The sequence below is a fragment of the Hemiscyllium ocellatum genome, chromosome 10, assembly GCF_020745735.1.
Source record: "Hemiscyllium ocellatum isolate sHemOce1 chromosome 10, sHemOce1.pat.X.cur, whole genome shotgun sequence".
In the NCBI taxonomy this organism is placed as follows: Eukaryota; Metazoa; Chordata; class Chondrichthyes; order Orectolobiformes; family Hemiscylliidae; genus Hemiscyllium; species Hemiscyllium ocellatum.
The window spans coordinates 1,001,999-1,027,712 of NC_083410.1; the positions used below are offsets into that span (position 1 = coordinate 1,001,999).

General features: G+C 45.8%; 1 protein-coding gene across 1 annotated transcript in view; it reads left to right on the forward strand.

Moving 5' to 3' along the window:
- Positions 1-25,714, forward strand: part of ncoa1 (nuclear receptor coactivator 1) — a 110,273-nt gene that overhangs the window by 17,146 nt on the left and 67,413 nt on the right. The window contains exons 2-6 of the mRNA XM_060831180.1: positions 14,766-14,886; positions 17,285-17,451; positions 21,419-21,519; positions 21,960-22,137; positions 22,919-23,098. Coding sequence (XP_060687163.1) covers positions 14,783-14,886; positions 17,285-17,451; positions 21,419-21,519; positions 21,960-22,137; positions 22,919-23,098 — 730 coding nt within the window. The 5' untranslated portion in view covers positions 14,766-14,782. The remainder of the gene's footprint in view (positions 1-14,765; positions 14,887-17,284; positions 17,452-21,418; positions 21,520-21,959; positions 22,138-22,918; positions 23,099-25,714) is intronic.

The window sequence follows — 25,714 nt, forward strand, 5'->3', positions numbered from 1 at the left end:
GAGGATTTGGAGAACTTTAAACATCAGCAAAGAGTTACCAAAAACAAAATCAAAAGAGCTAAAATGAACTACAAAAGGAAACAACAGAAAGCATAAGCACCGATACCGAAAGCTTCTTTAAGTTTATAAAAAGGAAGAGAATAATGAAAGTAACTGTTGACTCTTTACAGGAAGAAAGTCGTGAGATAGTACTGGGAAATTCAGAAATGGCAAAGACGCGAACCAATATTTTGTCTCTGTTTTCATAGTGAAATATAATATTTTGTTCTCCTATTCTGCAGTTACTACAGAGGTACTTGGTGATAACGACAACGAGGGAGAATGTATTAAAAAAGCTCATGGGATTGAAGGCAGTTAAGTCCCCGGGGTCTGATGGCCTGCACCCGAGGGTATTAAAAGAAGTGGCAGTAGAGATAGTGGGAGCATTGGTTATGATCTTTCAAAATTCTCTGGATTCTGGAAATGTGCTAGTGGATTGGAAACATACTAATGTGACACCTCTATTCAAAAAAGATGATGGACAAGAAGGGGGGAACTATAGACCAGTCAGTTTGACCTTTTGTAGTGGGAAGTTGCTGGAGTCAATTATAAAGGAGGAGATAACTGAACACTTGGAAAAACAAAGCTCAATTCACTAGTGTCAGCACAGTTTCATGAAGGGCAAGTTGTGGTTGATAAACTTGCTGGAGTTCTTTTGGAGGATGTAACCAGCAAGGTGGATTTTGGGGATATGGTAGATGTGGTACACCTAAATTTCAGGTGGCATTTGATAAGGTGCCACATTAAAGACTGACCCAGAAGGTTGGATCCCAGGGAGTGAATGGTAAAGCATTGGCTTGGATAGAGGATTGGCTGACTGGCTGACTGATAGGAAGCAGACAGTCGGAATAAATGAGTCCTTCTCTAGATGGCCAGCTGTAACTAGTGGGGTGCTGTAGGGTTCAGTTCTCAGACTTCAACTATTTACAATCTGTATACTAGCAGGGACAGAGTTTAACATAATAAAATTCGTGGATGATACTAAGACAGGTGGGAAAGCAGGCATCGATGAGGAGGTAAAGAGTTTACAGTTGGATATTGACAGGCTAGGAGAAAGGGCCAGAATCTGGCAGATGGAGTTCAATCTGGTTAAGTGTGAGGTCATCCATTTTGGCAGGAACAATAAAAGGGCAAGTCATTATTTAAATGGGATTTAAGACGCATCAGTGCACCTGGATCTGGGAGTCTTTGTGCATGAATCGCTGAAAGTGGCAACATAGAACATAGAAAAGTACAGCACAGAACAGGCCCTTCGGTCCATGATGTTGTGCCAAGGATTATTCCTAATCTGAAATAAAATAACCTGTTGTTGTGGTTCTGTTCGCCAAGCTGGGAATTTGTGTTGCAGATGTTTCGTCCCCTGTCTAGGTGACATCCTCAGTGCTTGGGAGCCTCCTGTGAAGCGCTTCTGTGATGTTTCCTCCGGCATTTATAGTGGTTTGTATCTGCCGCTTCCGGTTGTCAGTTCCAGCTGTCTGCTGCAGTGGCCGGTATATTGGGTCCAGGTCGATGTGCTTATTGATTGAATCTGTGGATGAGTGCCATGCCTCTCGGAATTCCCTGGCTGTTCTCTGTTTGGATTGTCCTATAATAGTAGTGTTGTCCCAGTCAAACTCATGTTGCTTGTCATCTGAGTGTGTGGCTACTAAGGATAGCTGGTCACGTCGCTTTGTGGCTCACCAGGACGAAGGACCCGATACCCAGCATGAGCAAAACCAATGTAGTGGACAAACTCCCATGCAAGGACTGCACAAAACACTACATAGGACAAACAGGAAGACCGCTAACGATCCGCATCCATGAACACCAACTAGCCACCTTACGTAAGCTGCCTTCTTCCTTTTGACGAGAAGCTCCTTTGTTCTCATCATCTGAGGCTCCTTAATCTTACCCCTTGCCTGTTTCAGAGGAGCATATTTACGCATCACTCACAACAACACTCCTTAAACAGTCTCCACATGTCTGCTGTGCCCTTTCTGTGGAACAATTGATCCCAGTCTGTACTTCCCAACTCCTGTCTGACAGCGTCATAATTTCTTTTTCCCCAATTAAATATCTCCCCTTGGTAACTGCTCCTTTCCCTCTCCATGGCTATGATAAATGTGAGGCAGTTGTGATCACTGTCACCAAAGTGTTCTCCCGCCGTGCGATCTGACACTTGTCCTGGTTCATTGCCGAGCACCAAATCCAAAGTGGCCTCTCCCCTCGTCGGCCTATCTACATACTAAATAAGGAAACCCTCTTGAACACACCTGACAAAAATGGCTCCATCCAAACCATCTGCACTAACGATGTTCCAGTCGATATTGGGAAAGTTGAAATCACCCATAAGAACAACCCTGCTACATCTGCATTTTTCCAAAATCTGCCAGTCTATGAGTTCTTCAATCTCCCTACTGCTATTGGTCTGTAGAAAACCCCCAATGAGGTGGCTGTTCCTTTACTGTTCCTAACTTCCACCCATACTGACTCAGTAGACAAACATTCCTCAACAACCTTTGCTTCTGTCGCTGTGGCGCACTCTCTAATTAGCAATGCTACACCCCCTCCTCTTTTTCCATACTCCCTGTTCTTTTTAAATGTGCTAAACCCTGGAACATCTAGCAACCATTCCTGCCCCCTTGAAACCCATGTCTCCATTATAGCCACAACGTCATAGAGCATGGATCAGTACTTGGGACTAAGTTCATCACACTTATTTCTGACACTCTGTGCGTTAAAGCAGACACACTTTAACCCATCCCTTTGTTTCATCACATGAAAAACCTTTCCGTTCTATTTGCTATATCCTGTCACAGCCCCGTATATGCTACCGCCCTCTCTGATATGGAGCTCTGGTTCCCACCCCCACTGCCAAACTAGTTTTGACCTTCCCCCAACCACACGAGCAAATCTCTTACCCAGGACATTTGTGCTCCTCCAGTTCTGGTGCAACCCGTCCTTCATGTATAGTCCTACCTTCCCCAGAAGGCATCCCAATGGTCTAAGTATGTGAAGCCCTCATTCTTGCACCAGCCTCGCAGTCACGTGTAAAGCTGTACTCGCTGACTGTTTCTCTCCTCATTGTCTTGGTAGCAAACCTGAGGTCACTACTCATCCTGCTCTTCAGCTTCCAACCTAACTCTCTGTAGTCACTTTTCAGATCCTCAATCCCTTTCCTGGCTATATCGTTGGTGCCAATATGTATCACGATTTCTGGCTGCTCACCCTCCCCGTTCAGAATCCTGTAAACCCGATTGGTGACATCCCGGACCCTGGCACCGGGGAGGCAACATACCTTCCGGGAGTCCCGTTCCTGACCACAAAATCTCCTGTCAATCTGTCTAACTATCGAGTTCCCTACCACTAGCACTTTTGTATTCTCCTCTCACTTCCCTTCTGAGCCTCAGTGCCAGAGACCTGACAACCGTGTCTTTTCCCTGGTAGTCCGAGAGTGTGGTACTGGAAAAACACAGCCGGTCAGGCAGCATGCGATGAGCAGGAGAATTGATGTTTCAGGCATAAGCCCGAAACGGCGATTCTCCTGCTGTGCTTTTCCAGTACCACACTCTTTACTCTGATCTCCAACATCTGCAGTCCCCATTTCCTCCTTTCCCCTGGGAGGCTGTCCCCACCCGCAATATCCAAAATGGTATCCTTATTGCTGAGGGGAATAGCCACAACAGAGTTCTGCTGTCTGTCAGTTCCCTTTCCTCCCCTGGCTGTAACCTAGCTGTCTTTATCCTGTGTCTGAGGAGTGACCACATTCCTGTACATCCTTTCAATTTCTCCCTCAGCCTCCCAGATGATCTGTAGTTCATCCAGCTCCAGTTCCCTAACTTGGTTTTTGAGGTGTTGGAGTTGGGTGCACTTCCTGCAGATGTGGTTGGCAGAGACATGTGTAATGTCTCTGACCTGCCACATTCTGCAGGAGGAACAATGCAACTGCCCTGTCAGCCATACCCCGCTAATCTGAAAGCCCACACAGGACTAAACAAGGAAGAGAATAAAAGAAAAAAAATTAGAACACCTGAAAAATTACCGAGTTTACAGACACTTCGGTTAGAGGAGGTAGTTGGGAGGGAGGCCCTATGGTGTGGGGTCTTAGGTTTAGATCTCACCCACTTCAAACCTTCCTGGCAGCCCTGGCTTCTCTCTGCCCTCTCTCCTTGCAGCTCTGCTCAAACTATAATAAGAAGGACAAATGGAATCCTAGCATTTGTTGCAAAAGGACTGGATTATAAAAGTAATGTTGTTAAAATTATATTGGCGTTGGTAAGACGAGACCTGGACTATTGTGTCCACCTTCTGGTCGAGGAGAAAGTGAGGGCTGCAGATAGAGTCATAGAGATGTACAGCTCGGAAATAGACTCTTTGGTCCAACTCGTCCATGCCAACCAGATAGCCCAACTTAATCTAGGTCCCATTTGCCAGCACCCGGCCCATATCCCTCTAAACTCTTCCTATTCATGTACCCATCCAGGTGCCTTTTAAATGTTGCAATTGTACCAGCCTCCACCACTTCCTCTGGCAGCTCATTCCATACACGTTCCACCCTCTGTGTGGAAAGGTTGCTCCTTAGGTCCCTTTTATATCTTTCTTCTCTCACCCTAAACCTATGCTCTCTAGTTCTGGACTCCCCCACCACAGGGAAAAGACTTTGCCTATTTATCCTATCCACAGAACATAGAACAATACAGCACAGAACAGGCCCTTCGGCCCACGATATTGTGCTGAACATTTGTCCTAGCTTAAGCACCTATCCATGTACCTATCCAATTGCTGCTTAAAGGTCACCAATGATTCTGACTCTGCCACTCCCACAGGCAGCGCATTCCATGCCCCACCACTCTCTGGGTAAAGAACCTACCCTTGACATCCCCTCTATACCTTCCACCCTTCACCTTAAATTTATGTCCCCTTGTAACACTCTGTTGTACCCGGGGAAAGAGTCTCTGACTGTCTACTCTATCTATTCCCCTGATCATCTTATAAACCTCTATCAAGTCACCCCTCATCCTTCTCCGTTCCAATGAGAAAAGGCCTAGCATTCTCAACCAATCCTCGTACGACCTGTTCTCCATTCCAGGCAACATCCTGGTAAATCTCCTCTGCACCCTCTCCAAAGCTTCCACATCTTTCCTAAAGTGAGGCGACCAGAACTGCACACAGTACTCCAAATGTGGCCTTACCAAGGTACTGTGCAGCTGCAACATCACCTCACGATTCTTGCATTCAATCCCGCTGCTCATGAACGCTAATACACCATAGGCCTTCTTACAAGCTCTGTCCACCTGAGTGGCAACTTTCACAGATCTATGAACATAAACCCCGAGATCCCTCTGCCCCTCCGACTTACTAAGAACCCTACGTTAACCCTGTATTCCGCATTCTTATTTGTCCTTCCAAAATGGACAACCTCACACTTGACAGGGTTGAACTCCATCTGGCACTCCTCAGCCCAGCTCTGCATCATATCTAAGTCCCTTTGCAGCCGACAACAGCCCTCCTCATTATCCACAACTCCACCAATCTTTGTATCGTCTGCAAATTTACTGACCCACCCTTCGACTCCCTCTTCCAAGTCATTAATAAACATTACAAACAGCAGAGGACCCAGAACTGATCCCTGCGGAACTCCACTTGGAACTGGACTGAATATTTACCATCTCCCACCATTCTCTGACTTCGACCGGTTAGCCAGTTTTCTATCCAGTTGGCCAAATTTCCCACTATCCCATGCCTCCTGACTTTCCGCATCAGCCTACCATGGGGAACCTTATCAAATGCCTTACTAAAATCCATGTACACTACATCCACTGCTCTACCCTCATCCACATGCTTGGTCACCTCTTCAAAGAATTCAATAAGACTAATAAGGCAAGACTCAACCCTCGCAAATCCGTGCTGGCTGTCCCGAATCAAGCAGTGTCTTTTCAGATACTCATAAATCCTATCCCTCAGTACCCTTTCCATTACTTTGCCTACCACCGAAGTAAGACTAACTGGCCTGTAATTCCGGGGTTATCCCTATTCCCTTTTTTGAACAGGGGCACAACATTTGCCACTCTCCAGTCCCCTGGTACCACCCCCGTTGACAGTGAAGACGAAAAGATCATTGCCAATGGCTCTGCAATTTCCTCTCTTGCTTCCCACATAATCCTAGGATAGATCCCGTCAGGTCCGGGGTCTTGTCTATCCTCCAGTTTTTCAAAATGCCCAACACACCTTCCTTCCGAACAAGTATCTCCTCTAGCTTACCAGTCCGTTTCATACTCTCCTCTTCAACAATACGGTCCGTCTCATTTGTAAATACTGAAGAAAAGTACTCATTCAAGACCTCTCCTACCTCTTCCGACTCAATACATAATCTCCCACTACTGTCCTTGATCGGACCTACCCTCGTTCTCATGTTTCTCACATAAACATAAAAGGCCTTGGGGTTATCCTTGATCCTACCCACCAAAGATTTTTCATGCCCTCTCTTAGTTCTCCTAATCCCTTTCTTCAGCTCCCTCCTGGCTATCCTGTATCCCTCCAATGCTCTGTCTGAATCTTGTTTCCTCAACCTTATGTAAGCATCCTTCTTCCTCCTTACAAGACATTCAACCTCCCTCGTCAACCAAAGTTCCGTCACACGACCATCTCTCTCCTGCCTGACAGGTACATACCATCAAGGACACATCGTATCTGTTCCTTGAAAAAGTTCCACATTTCAATGACATCCTTCACTGACAGCCTATGCTCCCAACTTATGCTCCTCAGATCCTGTCTTGCAGCATCGTATTTACCCTTCCCCCTAATTGTAAAATCTACCCTGTTGCACGCACCTATCTCTCTCCATAACCAAGGTGGAAGCCACAGAATTGTGGTCACCATCACCAAAATGCTTACCCACTAACAAGCCCATCACTTGTCCCGGTTCGTTACCAAATACCAAATCCAATATGGCCTCCCCTCTGGTCGGACAATCTACATACTGAGTTAGAAAAGCTTCCTGGACACACTGCACAAACACCGCCCCGTCCAATCTACTTGATCTAAAGAGCTTCCAATCAATATTTGGGAAGTTGAAATCGCCCATGACTACTACCCTGTGGCTTCTGCACCTTTCCAAAATCTGTTTCCCAATCTGTTTCTCCACATCTGTGCTGCTATTGGGGGGCCTATAGTAAACACCCAACAAGGTGACTGCTCCTTTCCTATTTCTGACTTCAGCCCATACTACCTCCAAAGGCAGATCCCCCTCAAACTTCCTTTCTGCAGCCGTTATACCATTTCTAATTAACAACGCCACCCCCCCATCCTTTTTTACCACCCTCCCTAATCTTACTGAAACATCTGTAACCAGGAACCTCCAACAACCATTCCTGATCCCTCATCTATCCACGTTTCCGTGATGGCCACAACATTGTAGTCCCAAGTACCGATCCACGCCTTAAGTTCACCCACCTTATTTCTGATACTCCTTGCATTGAAGTATACACACTTGAACCCATCTCTGTGTCCGCAAGTATTCCCTGTCAGTGCTACCTTCTCCACAGCCTCCCTACATTCTTGGACATCCTGAAAAACAGCTAACCTACTTGCTGGACTACAAGTCCGGATCCCATCCCCCTGCCAAATTAGTTTAAACCCCTCCCCCCGAAAAGTGCTAGCAAACCTACCCCCCAGGATATTGGTGCCCTTCTGGTTCAGGTGCAACCCGTCCTGCTTGTACAGGTCCCACCTTCCCCAGAATGCAGTCCAATTGTCCAAATACCTGAAGCCCTCCCTCCTACACCATCCTTGCAGCCACGTGTTCTACTGCACTCTCTCCCTATTCCTTGCCTCACTGTCAAGTGGCACTGGCAACAACCCAGAGATGACGACTCTGTCTGTCCTAGCTTTTAGCTTCCAGCCTAACTCCCTGAGCTCTTGAATGACCTCCCCACCCCTCTTCCTACCTGTGTCGTTGGTGCCAATGTGCACCATGACTTCTGGCTGCACACCCTCGCCCTTAAGGATTCTGAAGACACAGTCCGAGACATCTCGGACCCTGGCACCCGGGAGGCAACAAACCATCCGAGAGTCTCGCCCATGTCCACAGAATCGCCTGTCTGTCCCTCTAACTAGAGAGTCTCCCATAACTAGCACTCTCTTCCTCTCCCCCTTCCCCTTTTGGGCCTCAGAGCCAGACCTCGTGCCAGAGACCCGGTTACTGCAGCTTACCCCTGCTAGGCCGACCCCCCCCCCCCCCCCACAGTATCCAAAGCTGTATACTTATTGTTGAGGGGAACGACCACAGGGGATCCCTGCACTGCCTGCTTCCTCCCCTTCCCACCTCTAACTGTTACCCAGCTACCTCTGTTCTCTGGTGTAACTATGTCCCTGTAGCTTCTATCTATCACCCTCTCAGCCTCTCGAATAATCCTCAGTTCATCCAACCCCAGCTCCAGTTCCCTAACGCAGTCTGTGAGGAGCAGGATCTGACTGCATTTCCTGCAGGTGAGGTCGGCAGGAGTATCGGTGGTCACCCCTACCTCAAACATCCTGCAGGAGGGACATTCCACTGCCTGCACTGCCATAACTCTACACTTTGTCTCCAAAACAAGAACACTAAGTAGTTTACCTGTTCAGCCGACTGAGTCCTTTTTTTAGGTTAGAGGAGGAGGGATCACTTACCTTCCCAACCAGCTCTGTGCTCCGGCTTCACTTCCGCCCAGCTCCCGCTGCTCTCTGCTGCAAAAAAAAGCTCCTCATGATTTTATAAATCCTATAAGGTTACCCCCGAGACTAATCAACCTCTCTCTAAAGCTCAAATCCTCCAACCCTGGCAACAACCTTGTAAATCTTTTCTGAACCTTTTCACAACATCTTTCTGTTATGAAGGAGACTAGAATTGAACGTAATATTCCAAAAGTGGCCTAAACCATGCTCTGTACAGCCGCAAATGACCTCCCAACTCTTATATTCAGTGCCCTGACCAATAAAGGAAAGCATACTAAACACCACTTTCACATATCCTGTCTACCTGTGACTCCACTTTCAAGGAACTAGGAACCTGCACTCCAAGGTTTCTTTGTTCAGCAACACTCCCTAGTACCTTACCATTAAGTGTATTAGGTCCTGCAAAGATTTGTTTTTCCAAAATGCAGCACCTCACATTTATCTGAATTAAACTCCATCTGCCACTCCTCAGCCCATTGGCCCATCTGGTCCAGATCCCATTTTACTCCTGAGGTAACCTGTCCACAACACTTCTAGTTTTGGTGTCATCTGCAAACTTACTATACCTCTTATGCTCACATCCAAATCATTTATATTAATAATGAAATGTAGTGGACCCAGCACTGATCCTTGTGGCACTCCAGTGTGAAAAACAACCCTCCACCATCACCCTCTGTCTTCCACCTTTGAGCCAGTTCTGTATCCAAATGGCTAGTTGTCCCTGTATTCCATGAGATCCAACCTTGCTAACCAGTGTCCCCTGGGGAACCTTGTCGAACACTTGACTGAAGTCCATATAGATCACATCCACCAGTCTGTCCTCATCAATCCTCTTTGTTACTTTTTCAAAGAAAACTCAAGCAAGTTCGTGAGACATGATGTCCCATGATTCCTTATGAAGGGCTTCTGCCCGAAACATTGATTCTTCTGCTTCTCGGATGCTGCCTGACTGACTGTGCTTTTCCAGCACCACACTCTTCAACTCTCCTTACTTGAGGAAGGTTGCGGTGGCACTGGAGGCAGTTCCCAGGAGGTTCACCAGGTTGATTTCAGGGATGAGAAGGCTGTCAGACGAGGAATGGTTAAATAGCTTGGAGTTGTATTTCTAGAATCAAAGTGTGGTGCTGGAAAAACACAGCCGGTCAGGCAGTATCCGAGAAGCAGGAGAGTCGACGTTTCGAGCATAAGCTCTTCATCAGGAATGGCCTCATGCTTGAAATGTCGACTCTTCTGCTCCTCTGATGCAACCTGACTGGCTGTGCTTTTCCAGCACCACACTTTTTGAATCTAGGGACTGTAGATGCTGGAAATCGGAGTCGAAACATGGTGCTGGAATAGCACAGCCAGTCAGGCTGCATCGGAGGAGCAAGAGAATCGACGGTTTGGGCATTAGCCCTTCATCAGGAATCATGATGAAGGGCTTATGCCTGAAACACCATTATCCCTTCACTTATCCCAGGACGATTTTTTTAAAATTCCAAATGTCTGTTTATCACGCCTTCGTGAGAAATTCTGGCATTTTCTGTACATCTGACGTAAGGCTGGCAGATTTTCAGTTCCCAGTTTTTTTTTCTCTTGCCTCTTTCTTAAATACTTGTTAACTTCAGATAAGCAGGAGTCATTCCAGAATCATTGGAATTTGGCAAGAATCCAGTTTCAGCCCACTGTGATCTAAATGATCAGGTGCTGAGTATTTATCAGCTTCCATGTTCCCTTCATTTCTCCCATACGCCCTTCTCATCAATGCTAATTTCCATCAACTCCTGATTCTCCTGAGTCACTTGGACCTCTTGATAAGCTGTTGATGATCCCTTCCATCACTGGACTGATGATTGAGATTAGATTGATGGGGCAGTAATTGGCTGAGTTGAAGCTGTCCCCTTTTTTTGAGAGTAGGACAAACCTGGGCTGTTTTCCATTTGTTGAGTAGATGCCAGTGTTGTAGCTTTACTGATACAGCTTGGCCAGAAGTGGGGCAAGTTCTAGTGCACATGTCTGTTATATTATTTTTGGAATGCTGTCAGGTTCAGACTGCAAAGTCGACCTAATTCCTCCAGCCATTTCTGGATATCATATAGACTGAATATAGTTGGCTGAAGACTGACGTCTGTGATGGTAATGACCTCTTGAGAATGTGGAGGTGCTGGTGTTGGACTGGGCTGGACAAACTCAATAGTCACATGACACCAGGTTATTGTCATTCAGATTTATTTGAAATCACAAATTTTCAGAGCGCTGCTCCTTCCATCAGGTGAAGTGGAGGGAAGTGCACAGGCACAGAATTTATACGTGGAGAGATCGTTATGAGGTAATTATAGGTAATTAAGAGTCTCAAAATGTTGTACAAATGTACTTATTAATCAGCTTGTTGACACTCCACTCACGCTATTTGTGCTATCTGATGAAGGAAAGTCTTGGACCATAACTTGGTGTTGTGTAAGTTCTGAACTCTTAAAGAGGCCAAGATGCCAGGATCATCCACTTGGCACACCTGGCTGCAGATTGTTGTGAATGCTTCAGCCTAGGGATCCATGCACACTGACTCATAGAAAACCCATATTCCACTCGTTTGAAATTCAGACAGAGTCATGCAGCATGGAAACAGACCCTTTGGTTTAAGGAGTCCATGTTGACCATATTCTCAAACTAAACTAGACCTAGTCCCTCCTGTCTGAATATAGCCCATATCTCCCCAAATCTTACCTGTTAATGTACTTACCCAAAGTATTTTAAACATTGTAATTTGCATTCCACTCACAAGCCACTCCCTGTAAAAATGTTGACGCATCATGTCCTTTTCAAGGCTTTCTCCTCTCACCTTAAAAATATGCCCCCTAGTTTGGATCTCCCCCACCCTAGGGAAAGACCTTTGCTTTCACATTAAATGTTGTAATTGTACCAGCCTCCTCCACTTCCTCTGGTAGCTCATTATCCACACACCACCCTGTGCATGAAAAAGTTGCCCTTTAGGTCCATTTTAAATCTTGTACCTCTCACCTTACACTTATGCCCTCTAGTTTTGGACTCCCCTCCCCTGGGAAAAAGACCTTGGCTATCCACCTTATTACTACCCCTGATGATTTTATAAACCTCAATAAGGTCACCCCCGAACTTTCTACACTCCAGAGAAAAGCCCCAGTCTTTGCATTTTATTTTTATAATTCAAACCCTCCATTCCTAGCACAATCCTGGAGAATCTTAGATCAACCCTCTCCAGTTTCATAATATCCTTTCTGACAACGTGGCCAAAACTGCACATAGAACTCTAGAAGAGGCGTCACGTACAACCTCAACATAGGGACATCGTACTGCAATGTTTTAATCCCGTAATCACTCAACTCACTAACAGTGAGTACTAGGTTACTTTCAAAAAGTGCAGCAATTTGTTAACAACCATTGGTTTTTAAAACAGTTCTTTCCATTTCAGTCTGAAACAGTTTAAAAAAAATCATAAGTCTATGTTCTTTACGTTTCCATTCACACTGACTTACTGGCATACAGGTCACACGCACACTGACTCTCAGTTGGGTGCAGGGTCCCACACACACTGACTGTCACTGCGGTATGGACCCCACACACACGGACTCTCACTGGGGTACAGGGTCCCACTGGCACAGACTGCCACTGGGGTATGCTTTCCACATATACGACTTTTACTGGGCTATAGGACTTACACGTACTTCACTGGCTTCTGGATCCCACGTGCAGTGACCTTTCACTAGGCTTCCGTCTCTCTCATTCTGACTGTTTGGGGTACAGAGTCAAAAAGTGTGGTGCTGGCAAAGCACAAACCGTCAAGCGGCATCCAAGGAGCAGGAGACTCGACATTTCGAGAATAAGCTCTTCATCAGGACTTGGGGGGAGGTCCTGAGGGGGCTTAGAGATAAATGGAAAGGGGGTGTGGTAGGGAAAGGTAGCTGGGAATGCGATAGATGGATGAAAGTGGGGGGGTGATGGTGATAGGTCAGAGCGGAGCGTGGAGCGGATAGGTGGGAAAGAAGATGGAAAGGTAGGACAGTTCAAGAAAATTCCCAAGCCACCAAGGGTGTGCAAGTCCTGGGGAGCCTTCACCACCAACCTCTAGCCATCTGACATCTAGAGGAAGAAAGCCTCATCTTCCAGCTTGGGACCCTCCGACCACGTGACATCAATGTCGATTTCACCATCTTTCCTCCCCTCCTCCTGCCCCATCTCGGATCCAACCCTCCAAATGGGCACTGTCCTACCTGTCTATTATCCTTCCCACCTATCTGCTCCAGCCTCCGCTCTGACGTATCACTACCACGCCCCCACCTTCATCTACCTAGCGAATTTCCAGCTACCTTCCCCTCAGGCCCAACCCCCGCCCCCACCCATTTATCTTTCAGCTTCCTTGTGCAAACCCCCCCATTCAACATTCCAGATGAAGGGCTTATGCTGGAAGCATCGATTGTCCTGCTCCTTGGATGCTGCCTGACTGGCTGTGCTTTTCCAGCACCACACTTTTTCACTCTGATCTCTAGCATTTACATTCCTCTCTTTCTCCTCTTTGGGGTACAGTCCTACACACTAACTCTCACTGGTGTAGGGGGTCCCACATCTAGTGACTCGCACTGGGACATAGACCCGCACAAACACTGGCTGTTTCTGGGTATGGATCACATACTAAAAATAGAACATAGAACAGTACAGCAGAATACAAACCCTTCAGCCCTCTATGTTGTGCCAGTCTTTTATCCTACTCTGTGATCAAACAAACCTACATACCCTTCATTTTACTATCGTCCATGTGCCTATCCAAATGTCCCTACTGTTTAAAAGACTTTACTCCCACCGCTGGGAGTCCATTCCATGCGCCCACCACTCTCTCTGTGTAAAGAACCTGTCTCTGACATCTCCCTCAACCTTCCTCCAATCACCTTAAAATTATGTTCCCTTGTAAAAGACATTTCCACCCTGGGAAAAAGTCTCTGGCTATCCACTCTATCTATGCCTCTCAATATCTTGTACACCTCCATCAAGTCACCTCTCGATATTCTTCACTCCAATGAGAAAAGCCCTTCCTAAAGACACACCCTCCAGTCCTGGCAGCACCCTGGTAAATCTCTTCTGCACCCTCTCTAAAGCTTCCACATCTTTCCTATAATGAGGCGACCAGAACTGAACACACTTTTCCAGTATGGACTAACCAGGGCTCTGTAGATCTGCAGCATAACCTCATTGCTCTTAAACTCAATCCCCCTGTTAATGAAAGCCAACACACCATACGCCTTTTTAACAACTTGATCAACTTGGGTAGCAATTTTGAGGGATCTATGGACATAGAGCTCAAGAGCTCTCTGTTTTTGCCAATAATTCTGCCTTTAACTCTGTATTCTGCATTCAAATTCAACCTTCCAAAGTGAAATGACTTCATACTTTTTCAGTTTGAACTCCATTTACCCACGTCTGCTTCCTGTCAATGTCCCATTGCAACCTGCAACTGCCCTCCAGACTATCCACCACTCCACCAACCTTTGCATCACCGGCAAACTTACTAACCCACCCTTCCGCTCTCTTATCCAAGTCATTTATAAAAATCACAGAGCAGAGATCCAAGAACCGATCCCTGTGGAACACCACTGGTCACTAAGCTCCAGACTGAATACTTTCTATCTACCATCACCATCTGACTTCTCTGGGCCAGCCAATTCTGTATCCAGACAGCCAAAGTTCCCTGTATCCCATGCCTCCTTACTTTTTGAATGAGCCTATCATGGGGAACCTTATGAAACACCTTGCTAACTCTCACTAGGACATACTGACTCACACTACAGTGCTGTCTGGTGCTTACGTGAAGAATGAGGATTGTGTTGCAGTTCAAAAAAGTATCTGATGTGCTCAGTGTGTCACTGATGGCTCAGTTCTGCTGTAACCTGCCTTTCATATGTGACCTGCACTGTGCCTCAGGTGGATGGGAAGGATTGCGAATAGTTGCTGGAGCTGTTGATTGAGTAGTAAAGCTGAGTTAGGCATGATCCTGTTTGTTATAATATTTCTTACCTGCTGTATGCTTTCAGGTGGGAGAACGTTGAAAATGAGTGCTCCTGGGAATGGAACTGCAGAGTCTGCAACCCCCAACCCTGCAAACTCTGATGCTCGTAAGCGGAGGCTATCTCCGTATGACACTATGGGACACAGGTATGGATCCAAGACACAGTGGTAATTATTCTGAAAATTGTGGGAAACTGCTGGCATGCTTTGTGAGGACTACCCTAGATCTTTTGTGCGAATCTAGACAAGTGATTTCTGAGTCCCTTGCTAGATATTTGTATCATCGATAGGCACAGGTGAGGTGCTAGAAGACTTGACATTGGGTAACTTGATGGCACTATTTAAGAAAAGTAGTCAGGAAAAGCCAAGTAACTATTGACAGTTGAGCCTGAAATCAGTGTTGGACAAGTTATTGGAAGGAATCCTGAGGGACAGGATGTATTTGGAAAGGCAAGGGTTGATCAGGGACAGTTAACATGGCTTTGTGTCTGAGAAATCATGTCTCACTAACTTAATTGATCTTTTTGAAGAAGTAACAAAGTGGATCGATGAAGGCAGCGTGGTGGATGTGGTCTACATGGACTTCAGTAAGGTGTTTGACAAAGCTTTACAAAGTAGGCTGGTTAGCAAGGTTAGGTCTCGTGGAATGCAGGGAGAACCAGCCATTTGGATACCCAATTGGCTTGAAGATAGGAGACAGAGGGTGTGGCGGAGGATTGCTTTCCAGACTGGAGGCCTGTGATCACTGGAGTGCCACAAGGATTGATGCTAGGTCCACCACTTCTTGTCATTTATTTAAATGATTTGGATGTGAACATAGGAGGTATGGTTAGTAATTGTACCGATGACACCAAAAGTGGAGATGTAGTGGACAGCCGGTGGGCTGAGGAGTGGCAGATGGAGTTTAATTTAGAAAAATGTGAGGTGCTGCATTTTGGACAAGCAAATCAGGGCAGGTTTTACACACTTAATGATAAGGTCCTGGGGAGTGTTGCTGAACAAAGAGACCTTGGAGTGCAGGATCATAGCTCCTTGAAAATGGAGTCGCAGGTAGATAGGATAGTGAAGAAGGCGTTTGGTATGCTTTCCTTTATTGGTCAGAGTATTGAGTACAAGAGTTGGGAGGTCATGATGCAGCTGTACAGGACATTGGTTAGGCCACTGTTGGAATACTATGTTCAAATCTGGTCTCTCTGCTATAGGAAGGATGTTGTGAAACTTGATAAGGTTCAGGAAAGATTTACAAGAATGTTGTCAGAGTTGGAGGGTTTGAGCTATAGCGAGGAGATGAATAGGCTGGGACTATTTTCCCTAGATAGTCAGGGGCTGAGGGGTGACCTTAGAGAAGTTTATAAAACCTTAAGGGACACAGACAAAGTGAATAGTTAGGTCTTTTCCCTTGAGTAGCACAGTCCAGTACTAGAGGGCATAGGTTTAAGGTGAGAGGGGATAGATATGAAAGGGACCTAAGTGGCAACTCATTTTGGCAGAGCGTGGTATGCATGGAATGAGCAGCCAGAGGAAGTGGTGGATGCTGGTACAATGACAACATTTAAAAGGCATCTGAATGGGTATATGAATAGGAAGAGGTTAGAGGGATATGGACCAAGTGCTGGCAAATGGAACTAGATTAATTTAGAGTATCTGGTCAGCATGGATGAGTTGGATTGAAGGGTCTATTTCCATTCTGTACATCTCTATGAGATGGTCGGATGAATGAAAGGCTGGGTAATACTGGAGAAAAGGGGGGGAGAGAGAGAGAGAGAGAGAAATTCACAGAACAATATTAACAACTCACCTGGACAAGGCTGAGAAAAAGCAAAAGGAATGTTGGGATCAATGGAATTCAATGGTTAAACTGCAGTGTTTCCTTTATACAAATCATTGTCCAGTCCACAATGAGCACCTTTGTGCAACTTTGAACTCAACACAATGGGGTGTAAGAGGGAAAAAAACACTGACTGAGATTCACCTGGTATTAGAAAATAAAGTACTGAAAAGTTTACTGATTTTAAGCAGAACAAAGCATTTTCAGTGACATAGTGTGATTGGACAGAATATGGGGACATAAAGATCCTTGTTTCCACGCTATTGAAAGTTTCTGGAGACGCACCTAACAGATTAAAGACAAGTGTTAAGGCAAATGAGAATAAACTGGTAGACATTTATGACATGAAATTACGTTGGGGTCCATGGCTACACAGTATGAATATTACACCTCCATTCTTGCCAGTCCTGGCTCCACTGACCTGAACTGATGTAGGTATTTGTTGCCATTGGACTAAGAGGGAGGAATCTATTTGGCCAGGATGGTATTGGATGGCAGGATCACACCTTCCAGACAAAGCACTATCCAAACTCAGTATGATAAATCTGTACCTCTGGCAGGGCCTAACCTGGACTGAGCCCCAGCCCAGATAGAGTCCTGCCCATTGAGGTCAGACAGGATAGCTGCCTTTCGATGGTGGGCAGAAGGCTTATTGTTGATTCTGTGACCTGTGTGCTTATACCAGGAGGAGCTAATGATTTACCTTACCCTCTCCAGTGCAGACAAGCGTCGACGGGAACAGGAGAACAAGTATATTGAAGATCTAGCAGAGTTACTGTCTGCCAATCTGAGTCACATTGACAGTCTGAGTGTGAAACCTGACAAATGCCGAATCCTCCGCAAAACTGTCCAGCAGATTCAGCTCATTAAAAGGATGGAACAAGGTAAATAAAACATAGGACATTGAACATTACAGATCAGTACAGACCCTTTGGCCCTCAATGTTGCACCAACCTGTGAAACCAATCTGAAGCCCATCTAATCTACACTATTCCATTATCATCCAAATATTTATCCAATGATCATTTAAATGCCCTTCAAGTTGGTGAGTCTACTACTGTTGCAGGCAGGGCATTCCACGTCCCTACTACTCTGCGTAAAGAACCTACCTCTGACATCTGTCCTATATCTATCACCCCTAAATTTAAAGCTACGTCCCCTCGTGCTAGCCAACACCATCCAAGGAAAAAGCCAACACCATTCACTCTATCTAATCCTCTGATCATCTTCTATGTCTCAATTAAGTCACTCTCAACCTTCTCTTTAATGAAAACAGCCTCAAGTCCCTCAGCCTTTTCTCATAACACCTTCTCTCTACACCAGGCAACATCCTAGTAAACCTCCTCTACAGCCTTTTCAAAGCTTCCATGTCCTTCCTATAATACGGCAACCAGAATTGTACGCAATACTCCAAGTGCAGCTGCACCAGCATTTTGTACAGCTGCAACATAACCTCATGGCTCTGAAACTCAATTCCTGTACCAATAAAAGCTAACACACTGCACTCTTTCTTAGCAACCCTATCAATCTGCATGGCAACTTTCAAGGATTTGTGCACATGGATACCAAGATCTCTCTGCTCATCCACACGACCAAGAATCTTACCATTAGCCCAATACTTTGTATTCCTGTTACTCCTTCCAAAGTGAATCACCTCACACTTTTCCCCATTAAACTCCATTTGCCACCTCTCAGCCCAGCTCTGCAGCTTATCGATGTTCCTCTGTAACCTCCAACATCCTTCTGCACCATCCATAACTCCACCGACCTTCGTGTCAACTGTAAATTTACTAACCCATCCTTCTATGACCTCATCCAGGTCATTTGGCCCCGAAACAGGTCCTTGTGGTACACCACTAGTACCTGAACTCCAAGATGAACATTTCCCATTAACCACCACCTTCTGGCAATTTCACCCAAACGGCTAAATCATCCTCCATCCCATGCCTCCGTATTTTATGCAATAGCCTACCATGGTGGACCTTATCAAATGCCTTACTGAAGTCTGTTTACATCACATCAACTGCTTTACCCTCATCCACCTGCTTGGTCACCTCAAAGAACTCAGTAAGGTTTGTGAGGTATGATGTACCCTTCATAAAACTGTATTGATTATCCCTAATCAAATTATTCCTTTCTAGATGGTTATAAATCCTATCTCTTTATAACCTTTTCCAACACTTAATGCACAATCGAAGTAAGGCTCACTGATGTATAATTTCCAGAGTTGTCTCTACTCCCCTTCTTGAACAAGGGAACAACATTTGCTATCCTCCAGTCTTCTGGCACTATTCCTATAGACAATGACAACATAAAGATCAAAACCAAAGGCTCTGCAATCTTCTCCTGGGCTTCCCAGAGAATCCTCAGGTAAATCACATCCACCAAGGGGACTTATCTGTTTTTGCACTTTCCAAAGTTGCTAGAACCTCTTCCTCATCAACTTCAATCCCATCTAGTCTAATAGCCTGTAGCTCAGTATTCTCCTCAACAACATTGTGTTTTCCTGTGTAAATACTAATGAAAAATATTCATTTACCACTCTCCTATCTCCTCGGACTACACGCACAACTTCCCAATACTGTCCTTGGCTGGCCCCAATCTTATTCTAGTTATTCTTTTATTCCTGACATACTTACAGAAAGCTTTAAGGTTTTCCTTGATTCTATCTGCCAATGACTTTTCATGTCTCCTCCTGGCTCTTCTTAGCTCTCTCTTAAGGTCTTTCCTGGCTAACTTGTAACTCTCAAGAGCCCGAACTGAGCCTTCATGTCCCATCCTAATATAAGCCGCCGCCTTCCTATTGACAAGAGATTCAACTTCTTTAATACACCACGGCTCCCTCACTTGACCATTTCCTCCCTGACAGGTACATCATACTTATCAAGGACCCGCAGTATCTGTTCCTTGAATAAGCCCCACATTTCAAGTGTGCCCATCCGCTGTAGGTTCCTTCCACATCCTATGCATCCTAAATCTTGTCTAATTGCATCATAATTGCCCTTCCCCCGCAATAACTCTTGCTCTGCAGTATATACCTATTCCTTTCCATCATGAAAGTAAACATAACTGAATGGTGGTCACGATCACAAAAGTGCTCACCTACCTCCAAATCTAACACCTGGTCAGATTCATTCCCCAGTGTGGCCTCGTCCCTTGTTGACTTATCTATGTACTGTGTCAGGAAACCATCCTGCACATATTGGACAAAAACTGACCTATCTAAAGTGCTCGAACTATAGCGTTTCTTGTCAATATTTGGAAAGTTAAAGTTTCCTTGCTTGTATCCCCAGAATTGTCCTTGCTATCCTTTCCTCTACATCTCTGGAATTATTTGGAGGCCTATAGAAAATTCCCAGCAGGGTGACCTCTCCTTTCCAGTTCCTAACCTCAGCCATACTACCTCAGTGGATGTGTCCTCATCAAACGTCTTTTCTGCCACCGTAATACTGTCCTTGACTAACAATGCCACACCTCCCCCTCTTTTACCCCTTCCCTGATCTTACTTAAACATGTAAACCCTGGAACCTGCAACAGCCATTCCTGTCCCTGCTCTATCCATGTCTCCAAAATAATCACAACATCGAAGTCCCAGGTACCAACCCATGCTGCAAGTTTACCCACCTTATTCTGGGTGCTCCTGGCATTGAAGTAGAGACACTTCAAACCACCATCTTGCTTGCCGGGTCACTCGTACAGGCTTGAACCCTTATTTATGACCTCACCACTCTCAACCTCCTGTACACTGGAGCTACAGGTCAAGTTCCCATCCCCCTGCTGAATTTGTTTAAAACCTCCCGAAGACCATTGACAAATATCACCCCCCCCCCACGTACACGCACGCACACACACACGATATTGGTACACTCTGAGTCAGGTGTAGACCATCCCATTTGTAGAGGTCCCACCTACCAGAATGAGCCCCAATTATCCAGGTAACCTAATCACTTCCTCCTGTAGCCACATGTTCAACTCGTCTCTCTCCCTATTCCTTGCCTCGTTTGTGGCATGGGCAACAAACCAGAGATAACAACTGTGTTCGTCCTAGCTCTGGGCTTCCACCCTAACTCTCTGAATTTCTGCCTTACATCCCCATCCCTTTTCCTACCTATTGTGTGTGTGCGCGCGTGTGTCAGTGTCAGAGACAGTTTACTAGAGATGTAGGGTCGGGCTTGTATGTGAGAGTGTGTGTCAACGGTGGTGCACTGTGTGTCTGAAGGAGAGGCAGCGTATTATGTGCCTGTATATGTGTCTGTGTGTATGAGGGAGAAGCAGTATACTGTGTGTGTGCCAGACAATCATAGAGTCCTTTTAAATATAAAATCCTTATCGTGGAAACAGGCCATTCATCCCATTGAATCCAAACTGGCCCTCTGAAGAGCATCCCACACAGACTGACCTCCTGCCCTATATATCCCATGGCTAATCCACCTAGCCTACATATCCCTGGATACTATGGACAACTTAGCAAGGTAGATCCACCGTCTGTGGGTTGTGGGAGGAAACCAGAGCACCTGGAGGAAACCCACACAGACACTGGGAGAATGTGCAAACTTCACACAGACATTAGCCAAAGATGGAATCGAACCCAGGTTCCCGGTGCTGTGAGGCAGCTGTGCTAACCACTGAGTCACCGTGCTGCCCCCCAAGGTAATGCGCTGTGTGTTTCGGGGGTGGGTGGGTGTCTGTTTGTCAGAGATAGTGTGGCGTGTGTTTGGAAGAAGTGGTTTTGGCCGCACTTGCATGGGCCTGTACCATGAGTGTTGAGACACTGCCTCCTGGTCACTCAGTGCCTTCTGGGTAATCTGCAGTACTTTCTAATTTGTTATATGTTTTGTTTCTACTCCACAGAGAAGGCCGCACAAGCAGAAAATGAGGTTCAGCAGTCTGACATCTCATCCAGCAGTCAATCACTTATTGAAAAAGACTCCCTGGGACCTCTGCTCCTTGAGGTATGGGCAGATTATCGATATGCAGAAGGGGAGTGAGTTGCACTGTGCTGCTGAACTCGACTGGATTACAGTGGATTACAGGATCAGATTGGGCTGGGGATTTACAGCTTGTATCTCTGCCCTGGTGGACAGTCAGTTAGCCCAGTCTTTAGTGTGCTGGAGGAGGCAGTGTGTTTGTGTGTGTGGGGGTTGACAATCCCTCATCATTAGTTGGATGGGTGTAGTGTTGGGGTAAACGGCATTGATGGGATCAGGGCAGATGATACGATTATTGGTGGGTTGCATCTGAACCTTCCTGTGTCCTGAACTGTTTGGAATGTTGGGAAGGAATGGGATGAAGGTGTAGTCATTGTTCCTCCATACCAAACCTTTGAGGTAGTGGTTAGGGGTGTGGGCGAGCCCAATCCTCCTGCTGATTGAACGGTTTGTGTTCTGTGCAGGCTCTGGATGGGTTTTTCTTTGTGGTGAATGGTGAGGGCCGCATCATGTTCGTCTCAGAAAATGTCACCAGTTACCTGGGCTACAAACAAGAGGAGCTGATGAATACCAGTGTCTACAGCATCCTGCATCTGGGGGATCACACCGAGTTTGTTCGCAACTTACTGCCCAAGTCCATGGGTAAGAGATTGTACTCCATTTATAATCTGTATTTGGAGACGCCGGTATTGGACTGAGGTGTACAAAGTTAAAAATCACACAAAATCAGATTGTCGTCCAACAGGTTAAACCTGTTGGAATATAACCTGGTGTTGTGTGATTTTTAACTTGATAATCTGTATTAATTCTTGGGCATGGCAAACAAGTAAGTTGCGAGTGTGGCAGCACCACAATTCATGTTACCAAATGGACTAGGTGAGGTTATGCCCAAGGTTATGGCCGCATTGTCGGAGGGTCAGCGCTGAGGGAGCGCCGCAATGTCAGAGGGTCAGTGGTAGAGATGAGCTACATTGTTTCAATTGGCTGTTCACAGAATCAGAATTATTATGGTATAGAAGGAGGCTATTCGGCTGATTGTACTAGTTCTATTTCCCAGTGCCCATCTCTTGCCATTTCTGCATATCCCTGAACACCCTTTCTGTCCAAATCACCACCCAATGCCCTCTTGAATGCTGAGGTCTCCGAGGAGGAACTGAAAGTCTCCTGATGGCCTGGCCAGTACCCTTCCCTCAAAATAAGTTAAAGCTGATAAACAGCTCTTTCACTCCTCCTCATGTGTTGGATGTTGCTCTGTCCCAGATGTGTGAATGATGAAGGTCGCTGAAGGCATTAGTTTATACTTTCTCCAGAAGTTCTCCCATTCCTCCAGGTTGCTCCAATGCTGCCACCTCAATATTCCCCTCATCCCCCAAGCCAATGGTTCAGTTATCTGATTGTCCTCCAACCCCTTGTTTCTTTTTAGTGAATAGTGTCCCTTGGTTGAAGGAGAGTTCCAGGCGGAACAGCCACACTTTCAACTGCCGCATGTTGGTGCGAGGACCTGAGGAGGCAAATGCAGACAGTCAGGAGAAGAGGCAGCAATATGAAATGATGCAGTGTTTTACTGTCTCTCAACCCAAATCCATTAAGGAGGAAGGCAACGGTAAGTAGATTTTGGAGAACAGGATGGACATGATGTTGGTTGGAAGATTGGGAATTGGTGGAATTCACCTTTTTCACCCGTTTCTCGCCATATTCCCTGTCTGCCAGCTAATCAGATGTTGCTGGGTCAAAATTCTAGAATTCCCTCCCTTTTTGTTGTACTTCATCAAGGACATGGTGTCGCTAGCATTTATTGCCCATCCCCTGTTGTAGTGAGCTTTCTTCTTGAACTACTGCAGTCCATATGATGAGCCCTTAGGGAAGGAATTCCAGGATTTTGACTCAGCCATAGTGAAATAATCATGATATATTTCCATTTCAGGATGTTGACTGGCTTGGAGGGGAACTTTCACGGGGTGATGTTCCCTTGTATCTGCCGCCCTTCTCCGTTTGGAAGGTGCTATCTATAGATCTTTATTTAGTGTATTTCTGCAGTGCATCTTGTAGTTGCTTCCACCCTCGGTCGACTGTCTTTGTCGAGTTTGCACATTCTCCCTGTGCCTGCGTGGGTTTCCTCTGGGTGCTCCGGTTTCCCCCCTCAGTCCAAAGATCTGCAGGTTAGGTGAATTGGCTATGCTAAATTGCCTGTTGTGTTCAGGGCTGTGTAAGTTGGGTACATTAGTTTTGGGAAATATAGAGTAATAGGGTAGGGGAATGGGTCTGGATGGGATATTCTTCGGAGGGTTGGTATGGACTTGTTGGGCCAAATGGCCTGTTTCAACACTGTAGGCATTCTATGATAATACACACTACTGTTACTGAGTGTTAGTGCTGGATGGAGTGGATGTTTGTGGATATGGTGCCAGTCAAGTGGGTTGCTTTGTCCTGGATAATGTCAAGCTTCTTGAGTGTTGTTGGAGCTATACCCATCTAGGCAGCTGGGAAGTATTCCATCACACTCCTGACTTGTGCCTTGTAGGTGATGGACAGAGTTTGCAGCATCAGGAGGTGAGTTACCCACTGCAGTATTCTTAGCCTCTGACCTGTTCTTGTAGCCACTGTGTTTATGTGGCGACTCCAGTTGAGTTTCTGGTCAATGGTAACTCAAAGAATGTTGGTAGTTAGGTATTTAAGTGATGGTAAAACCACTGATTGTCAAGGGTTGGTGGTTAGATTATTTCTTACTGGAAATGATCATCGCCTGGCAAGTGTGTAGTGTGAATTTACTTGCACTTGTCAGCCCTATCCTTGAAATTGTGTAGATCTTGTTGGCACTTGAACATGCACTGCTTCAGCAGTTGTGAATGATGCAGAATATTGTGCAACCATCGGCGAACATCCCCACTCCTGACCTTATGATGGAGGGAAGGCCAATGATGAAACAGCTGAAGATGGTTGGGCCTAGGTCACTATCCTGAGGGACTCCTGCAGCGATGTCCTGGAGCTGAGCTGACTGACCTCCAGCAACCATATCCACCTTCCTATGTGCCAGGTATGACTCCAACCACCAGAGAGTTTGCCCCAACTCCAGTTTAACTAGGGCGCCTTGATGTCACACTCATTTGAATGCAGCCTTGATGTCAAGGGCTGTCACTCCCCTCCGCTCTGGAATTCAGCTCCTATTGTCCATGTTTGACCAAAGGCTGTAATGAGGTCAGGAGCTGAGTGGTTCTGGTGGCACCCAAACTGGGTGTCACTGAGCAGGTTATTGCTGAGCAGATGCTGCTTGATAGCACTGTTCATGACACCTTCTATCACTCTACCGAGGATTGAGGGTAGACCAATGGGATGGTATTTGGCCAGGTTGAATCTGCCCTGCTTTTTGTGTACAGGAAATACCTGGGCAATTTTCCACATTGTTGAGGAGTTGCCAGTGTTTTAACTTATTTGGCTATGGGAGCATCAAGTTCTGGAGCACAAGTCTTCAGTATTGTTGCTGGAATGTTGTCAGAGCCCGTGCCTTTGCAGGATTCAGTGTGTTATGACAAGGGGTAAACCCTCCTACTTAGTTTAAAACCAGCAACACTGAAAAGATTAATCCCAATGCTGTAATCTGTAAATGTCAGTGGCCAATAACTATTTAAAGTAAAAATTAACAACTTTATTTCTTAAAGTATAACCGAGAATAATTAACTAACCACTATTTATAATTCCTTCCTCTAACCTATCTTTTACCTTCTCTTCTTCTATAATACTAGTCTGATAAAACTCCCAATGAAGACTTGCAGAAAAATTCAAATGTTAAAACTAGCCAGCAGTCACATCTTTTCTTTTTCTCTGGTAGATTGGCTTTCCAGGTCAATGTTGAGATGTTTCTCTGTGCAAACTCCTTCTTTAGACAGGTACCTCTCGGAGAGTTCTGACTGGCAGTCTGTAGTTGTTGGTTTGGTGGCAGTTCTCCTCCCAAGTGTTCAATTCTCCCCAGTCTTATAACCCAAATCATCGGATTGTGTCATTGGCTTTTAAGATTGTGAATATACTCAATTCAAACTTGATTAGAATTTGGTATTTTCCAGGTATAATTTACCTGGAAATTTACCGGGGGGGGGGGGGGGCGGCGGGGGAGAAGAGTTGAAATGTTCAGCCAAGGGGCGGTGAGGTTGATTAGTGTGGATGTCTCAGAGATGTTCCCTGAAGCGCTCTGCGAGTAGGCATCCAGTCTCCTCAATGTAGAGAA